Source organism: Engraulis encrasicolus, chromosome 1 (genome assembly GCF_034702125.1).
Source record: "Engraulis encrasicolus isolate BLACKSEA-1 chromosome 1, IST_EnEncr_1.0, whole genome shotgun sequence".
Lineage (NCBI taxonomy): Eukaryota > Metazoa > Chordata > Actinopteri > Clupeiformes > Engraulidae > Engraulis > Engraulis encrasicolus.
The window spans coordinates 29,519,583-29,528,165 of record NC_085857.1 but is presented as its reverse complement, the minus strand read 5'-3'; the positions used below and the strand labels follow the sequence as shown (position 1 = coordinate 29,528,165).

Below are 8,583 nucleotides of genomic sequence, written 5' to 3'. Positions count from 1 at the left end.
CCAAGGAAGCTGTTTGATGGAACATTTGACCATGTTACACCCTATATTTTTCTATTCTTTCTGCCTTGTTTTTGTGGAGTTAGAAATTGGAATGTCAAAATTTGTGCTATCCCGCAATGGTGAATAATCTTTTTAAATAATTCCCGTATCCGCATAATGATTGGGATCACCACCAAAATGTAATCACTTTTTCCTTTTGTCATTTACAACAACTACACAACATTTCATCCAAGTCGGTTCATGACTGACTTTTTTTTTTTTTAATTCTGCTCCAGACACAAACCAATGCGAGGTAACGGTGTCAGCAACGGTTGCATTTTGTTGTTACACATGGAAATATTACATCAAAGAAATTTTTGTTATGACTGTCAGTAGTGACATTCTGCCGCTAGATGGCAATGTATGCACATTAATGACAGATTCGTATATAGAGATATATATAAACGGCTCTGATTAATGATTACATTATTGCATGGCCTCCACAGCGCATTCACACTTGGATGGAAAAAAAAATATATATATATATATATATATATTGGCAAAAGTTTTCGCAACAATAATCGCAACAGTTCATGGTAGTGTAAATGTACATGAGGGCGGGTCCTGAAGCAGCAAGTCACACTGGCTAAAGCGCTCAACCAATCAGCGCTCACGCTTCCGCGTCTGCGTGACTGACTTCCGCAAAGTTGCCTCATGCCAGGTTTTTACATGGCAGGTTGATGTACTGCCGAGGGTGTTGCAATGCAGAGGGTCTGAACTTGGGGCCGTGCACACGTACACCGACTTGTGCACACACAGAGGTTCGGCAAGTGAGAAGTTGGTCTACTCCTGCGGCGAGTGTCTAACATCTCATTTAAAGGACTGCGTCGCAGTGTCGTGGTGAGGTTTCTCGCTTAAAAGTAGCCAAGCACTGTCCTTGGAGTTCTCTCGCGGAAACCAAAAGTAATTTCTACAAGGTGGGTATATAAAACCAGCTCCTTTGCATGGAGTGTCTTGTCCCTGTCTGTTATGGAAAGCACGCTGTCGCTTGCTTGTCTTGCGCAAACATTCTCGCTTAACCCAGTGGCCAATGCCAAATGTCAACTTGCTTGCTAGCACTAGCTTGTGAGACCTAAAAAGCACCACTCAAATGTCAACGTCATAACGACCCCTCGGTAGATATCAAACTCACCATACACTATTTCTTGCCTGTTGCTTGTTAATATGATATGCCCTTTGAAGTGCCAACGCGGCCTGCAGGGATGTCCATTCCATGCAGCTAACCTGCAGTTTGTTGAATGACTTCTTGAGATGTGAAAAGTTGAGACAGCTTTCACCTGTCTCCTCTGTAGTAAACTACCCTACAGCCACCCTTCATATCACGCACTCACAGTGTATCATGTCGCCAAACTTGTTTGTAAAGATTCTATGAAAGGAGGAGCTTTATTGGGATGAATGAAGTTGGCCAAATCAGCATCTTTCTACGCTGATTGGCTTGTTGGAAGTTCTTGGGTGAAAGTGGGAGGAGGTTGGTTTGCTAGTCGGTAGTCTGTCATCTGTGTTTGGATGTTGACAATGGGGCTGGACTTCACATTGTCCGTCCAGTCACCCTGGCTCTGGCCCTTTCCCTGGTGTCCAGTCTCACTCTAGCGACCACCTGTTCGTTTGTCCAGTTCTGTCCTGTCTCGACTTGACTCGTAACGCGTGGCTATTTGGCAACGCCAGTCTTTGGCAAAGTCGGGATGAAGTAGAGAAATCGACTAGATAAGTCTATAAACTTTTTGGACCACTTGCTAGAAAGTCCAACCGCGTTTGACACCGCAGACTGACTTGCGCATAAAGTAACGTAATCTTGCTGCGGTTGACACAAAAATGGCATCGTTCGTTCCAGGTAAGTGATGGCAGAACTTTTGTGATCTACGACTCATTCGGAGTGAGTCAGATTTTGACGTGGCTGCCTGGTTGAAATAATGTCACATCTCAGTATCCATTGAACAAGCACAAATTTATTTGAAGATTGCATTACAGGGCTGATAGTATTCAGGCTCCATGCCTGATTTCAGGCTTGACAGAGTTTGCAAAAATAAAAACATTGCTATGCTTTGAATAATGTGTCAAAATAGGCCTATGTTACGTCACTATGCATCTTGTCATCGTCGTTAGAGCAGGGGAAAAAGTTCAGGCTCAGGATTTATTTTCACTATCACCCCTGATTACAGTTTCACTGTTTCATTTGGTGTTGTTAATTATGCTGCGCAATAGGTTTAAGAAAGCACACTGGATAAGAGAAGAATATCTCATCCTATCACTTCAACTTATTTGTTCATTTTGTCAGATGGTCTGACCCTCTTTTATCAACAGACCCATACAGATAATACAAACTCATAGTCTTCCAACATTGTGGATTCTAAAATACTTACTTTATTAACAGTAGGACAATCCTCTGTTGACATCTCCTTTGTCCCAGTTTAGGTGGCCTATTGCATACTGTGAGACCATAGGCCTACTCAAAAGTTAAGGGAAAGAAATAATAGAGAGAAGAAATAATAATTTAAAAAAACGATTTGCACAACACCCTGCAAAAGTCTTATCTTCATTGACAATCATTGGGAATGCAGGCAACCCACTGTTGTCCCACTGTGGGTACGGCTTTCAGACCATACTCAAATGTCAACGTTGTGATTTTGTAGCGTAAAGAAACAAATCAATTTGCACGATAAATACCCCGCAGAAATACAGCATTGTCTTCGTTGACAAAGTCATCAGGAATTTAGGCACACGCACAACCCTTTGTTGACATTTTCACTGTGTCCCACTCAGGGGACTGCTAAGACCTTACTCAAATGTCAAAATCGTTGGACTATTCAAGTATTTGGCGCTATTTCTGTAATGATATTTTAAATATTCTTTCATGTTGGCAGTGCAGTGTTCAGTAAAACTGATGAGGGAGTAATGGTGGTGAATGCAAATGTCATGTTAAAGTTATTTCTCAAAAAATGTATCAAAAGTTTAACAAGAATTTTCAAAATATTACTGTAGAATAGATGTTGTCAGTGGTCAGCGAAACTAGCGAGAGGGAGATTGTTGGTAGTGCAAATGGCATGTGATTTATCAATAGGTTTTGTTGGATTATAGTCATTCTTCTCCAAACCATGAAAATCATTTTAAAAATCCATTTTCCAAACTTTCTATGATTAGCTAGAATCCGGCGTGTTCTTTTAAAAGAGTCAGAGAGCATGGTGTCAAATTCTTAAACTTGGCTGGTTTATTTATCCAAAGCATCCAGCGTGTAAAGAAGTACAAATGTTTAAAGCATTGCAGGGCTCTGGAGCCTGCATCTTGACCTCGCAGCCACGAAAGCAGAACTGTCTTCTTTCTCCAAAAGCTGGTCTTTTGTAGGTTTCTTGGGATTTCACCTCTTGGTCCAGGATCCATGGGGCTTTTCCGTTTACCTTTCAGTTCTTAAGTCCTTATCTATTTCCTGAAGGCATTTGATTTGATTAGTCACTCTTGTGGCCCTATTGATTGAGCAACCCCAAGAACTCAAGAACCAAATGTTGATATGAGGTGAGCAGAATGAAGCTGATAGAATTAATAGAATTAAACTTTACTGCAAGCCAACCTTATTCATTCTTTCATATGAGAATAATAAACTGTTCTTCCGTAAATCATGAGGTTATACGTGCAAGGATTGAATGGTACCTTTTACATTTGCAACTGTTTCAGACCGATCCATACACACACATTTCAGCAATAGATTCAATCAGTGTAGTTAAGTAAGTGATCCAATCAACATGGCAACTTTGGACTTTGGTGTCCACATGAAGACAATTAGGTGACAAGTTAAATTCTTAATTTCAACATTCCTTAACTTCTTCATCCATATACATAGTTTTCTGTGTCAAGCGTAGTGCACGCAATTATGTGTAACGCACGCAATTATATGTAATTAATTAACGCATTATGTGCACGCAATATGAAATTATTTTAATGAATAGGCTGTATAAACCATAGTTGTTTACTATAAAACATGAAATGCTAATATATGACTCAGATATCTTCAGTTTGCAATAATTTTCTAAAAATGAGATGTCACTGTCTGTCAGTAAAACGTGTGAGTGAGGGATTGTTGGGAGTGCAAATGTTACTTGCTTGATAGTTTTGCAATAGTTTTCAAACTATTAGATGTTGCTGTCAGTCTTGTGAGTGAGTGAGTGAGTGAGTGAGCGAGTGAGTGTTAAATGAGGGACATGCTGTGTCATTTCTGCTTACACTTGGATTGTGGTGGTGAACGAACTGATTAATGTTTAAAGGGACACTGTGCAGGAAATGGTCAAAAAAGCAACTATGCTGCTTATTGAAATTGGGCTGCCTATCTTTACATGAAAGTTTACTAAGTATTAAACAAATATTTTCTAGTATGGTCCAAGTACGGTCATTTTTGCAGCTAAAAATGGCTATTTTTGGAAATTCAAAATGGCGGACCATGGAAAAGATCCCCCTTTTCATGTATGAAAAGTGCATTTTTTTCCAGTCATAATGAATACTTGGAATTTGATGCTGGTGTTAATTATTCATGAAAAAGGTAACATTAGTGAATGGGCAGCGTGAATTCTGGAAATAAACAACTCAAAATCTCACACAGTGTCCCTTTAACTGTTCAGTGGTGCATATATCTCACATCTCTCTATTTGCCCCACCCAATATTTATCTTTTTTGTGTCTCATATTCTCCCAATCAATCAATGCCTCTCATCTCTGCCCCATTCTTTCTTCTGTGTGTCACTGGTATCTCCTCTCCTCTGTTTCTATGCCCTCTCTCTGAAGCACACACACACACACACACACACACACACACACACACACACACACACACACACACACACACACACACACACACACACACACACACACACACACACACACACATTCTACAAGCTTTACCCCTCTCACACCTGTTTTACATTATGTCCTTTAATATTGGTTTTCTTTCCTCTATCCTCTTGCTCTCTCTCTCTCTCTCTCTCTCTCTCTCTCTCTCGCTCTCACTCTCTTGCTCTCTCTCTCTCTCTCTCTCTCTCTCTCTCTCTCTCTCTCTCTCTCTCTCTCTCTCTCTCTCTCTCATCCCTTCATCTTTTGTTTGTGGTTACACACACACACACACACACACACACACACACACACACACACACACACACACAGACACACACACATACACACACACACACACCTCCTTTCCTCAGTAAGGGGGCTTACGTAGTTGAGCTGTCTTCAAGACCTATCCTCTCTCTTATTTTGATGCTTGACGCATGTCCAAATAGCATACCAAAGGTTGTCCGACATCAGTGCGACGTCAAGGGTAGCATGAGCAATACAACTGCATGTTGATATTGGCAGGAATTCTACTTAAACAAAGTATTGTGGTAGCGCCATGACTGAGTTAATACATGAATTTCTTTTCCACTCTACTCTGCCATGACAGAGTTTCAGCCCAATAACGCTTAATTAACAATTAACTTTCTGTAGTCTACTGAAGTTAGCAACATATCTTTACGTTCCTCTACTATAGTTAAGCACGACTGAGTTAGTAAAGCTAGTCTAATCTAATCTAATTTCCTCTCCCTCTTCCGTCCTCAGCAGGGTTGGGGAAGCTTGGTATTGGCGGCAACATGACTGAGTTAATAAAGCTAGTGTACTCAACTGAACGCAACATGACTGAGTTAATAAAGCTAGTGTACTCAACTGAACGCAACATGACTGTGTTAATAAAGCTAGTGTACTCAACTGAACGCAACATGACTGTGTTAATAAAGCTAGTTTACTCTACTCTAATTTGCTCTCCTGTCCTCAGCAGGGTTGGGGAAGCCTGGTAGTGGCGGCAACATGACTGAGTTCCAGGAGAAGATGATGCAGCAGCTGCAGAGCTCCATGCACTCAGAGCTGGGCAAGCTCATCAGCACGGGCAAGGACAACGACGCCAAGGTACTGCACACGTGCACGCACGCACGCACGCACGCACGCACGCGCGCACACACACACACACACACACACACACACACACACACACACACACACACACACACACACACACACACACACACACACACACACACACACACACACACACACACACACACACACACACACACACACACACACAGATCCAGGCAAACTGGTCAGCACAGGGAAGGACAACGATGTCAAGGTACTACACACACACACACACAGACACAGCTGAATCTGTCCCATGCACACAGATCCAGGCAAATTGATCAGCAATTGATCAGCAAGAGGTGTAGGCAGCTAGTAGACAGGTAGGCAGCTGGTGTCTACTAGGGCTGCACAATTAATCGAAAATAATCGAAAATCGTGATAAATTAGTGAAATCGAAGTCGGAATTTTAATCGTGATTTAATCGTGGCAACAGTGACCTACCTTTGAGAGCGTCCTTGAAGCCAGAACATACTGACAGGCTGGTGTTTCTGGCCAGAGATCTGTCCAATAGGTTTCATGCTATTGCCTTTACATGACTAACAATTCATTTTATTTTGCTCATCCCGTATATAGTCCATCTTGTTATAATTTTCAAAAAATGCAAAAATCAATTAATAATCGTGATTACTATTTTGACCAAAATAATCGTGATTATGATTTTTTCCATAATCGTGCAGCCCTAATGTCTACTGCTTAGGACAGTGGTGAAGGTACTCGCACACACAGATGGACATGCAAACACTCACACAGACACACAAATGCATCCTTGTGTGTCGTGTGAGTTTGTACATTTGTGTTTGAACAGACACAGACACATACATACACACACACACATGAAGAGTTCAGATGCAAAACCCCCTAACTCCATTTCTGAAGAATGGCACTTCTATATTTTTAGAGAACCCCGTTGTTGGTTTGGTTTACATTCTTGTACTTGATAATACATATAAATAGTTAAATTACACAAATAAAATAAAAAAATATGCAATTTTGATTGCTTTGTATTAAATAAAAATGAATTAAGATTATTTTCTGAAAAGGTACTTAGGGGGTTTTGCACCTGAACTCTTCACATACACATACACAGACTGCCCGGGAAATCCCATGCTGCTTTGCACAATCGTTCTGAACTGAAAGACATGGATTCTATCCCTCAGCGAGCCAGATCTTGGGCTCCAATCATAGAGTGGGGAGGGGTGGAAAAGCCATCGCTGCAGTTTGTTTGAATAGATACATACAACTGACACGATTGGCTATGGGCTGCGTGCTTACTGTATATGCCAAATGACACATTTATAGCGCCCAATACGCCGCCTTAATGAGCAACCGCAAACCACACCTTTCCTATAACAAATTGCATAGGTAGCCTCCACACTTGTGCGATTGTCCGGTGTTAACCAGGCCAGGCAAGCACACACAGGGAAAGGTCCAGAGGCTCCTGTAACCTGCTGGGGACATGGTTGCACTCAGGTCGTGTGGATGGACGTGGAGGAGGTGACGGGAAGTCAGTTAGTCAGCTGTTCACAGTTGACAAAGGAGGTGGAGTGAAGAGGTGTAACACTGTAAGGTCACGAAGAACGCATGCACACTCTTGACATTCACACTGAGGCTGTGAGGAAGTCACACATGCAGACGGCAAGAGAGGGAGACAGACACACACACACATATACATAGAAGAAACACACACGTGTACAAGACACACAGACACATGTGTACTAGACACACACACAGACACACAGACACACACAGACACACACAGACACACACAGACACACACACACAGACACACACACAGACACACACACAGACACACACACAGACACACACACAGACACACACACAGACACACACACAGACACACACAGACACACATCAAACTGGCTAAACGCAAATGTCAAAAAAACAGCCGTCACTCAATGGGCAGCCTCACAGAACATCCATATGGTTCTAGAACTGTATTACAATTCTAATGGATATGTCTACATTCTATTTCTGTACTCTTGAGCAGTCACGCAACAGACTGCAGTCATTTACAGACACTGTACTTATTGTTCAATATGAAAAAATGGCTTAGACAGCCTGAACTCTAGAGTGAAAAGTCCTAATTCTTTATGGGCTAAAAGTACTGCCTGTGCTGTAGACATGTGTGTGTTGTGTATAGTAGTAGTAGTAGTTACTACATCTTCCAAAAAATGAAGTTGTATGAGGCTGTAAACATTTCACAGAGCGAGCGCACACACACACACACACACACACACACACACACACACACACACACACACACACACACACACACACACACACACACACACACACACACACACAGACACACACACACACACATTAAGGGGTGTATATTAATCTTGACCAGCCACAGATACATTTTCAAATTCAACAGCTGATTTCTAACCTAGTCACAGTCACATTCCCACAAACGCATACAAATAGATACTGCACAACAGTCCTGTATCTGCTTTGCAAATGGCCCAAAGGGCCTCTGAGAACGGCCCATGTACACACACACACACACACACACACACACACACACACACACACACACACACACACACACACACACACACACACACACACACACACACTTACTTCAATC

At 41.9% G+C, this 8,583-nt stretch overlaps 1 protein-coding gene across 4 annotated transcripts in view; it reads left to right on the top strand.

Moving 5' to 3' along the window:
• The first annotated feature begins 715 nt into the window (after positions 1-715).
• Positions 716-8,583, top strand: part of ugp2a (UDP-glucose pyrophosphorylase 2a) — a 31,360-nt gene continuing 23,492 nt past the window's right edge. The window contains exons 1-2 of one of the 4 annotated variants that reach the window (XM_063199989.1): positions 716-956; positions 5,833-5,960. In XM_063199989.1, coding sequence (XP_063056059.1) covers positions 5,862-5,960 — 99 coding nt within the window. In that variant the 5' untranslated portion in view covers positions 716-956; positions 5,833-5,861. Of the gene's footprint in view, positions 957-1,550; positions 1,871-5,829; positions 5,961-8,583 lie in introns of those variants that run through there. The other 3 variants (XM_063199990.1, XM_063199988.1, XM_063199987.1) reach the window with 3 other exon arrangements.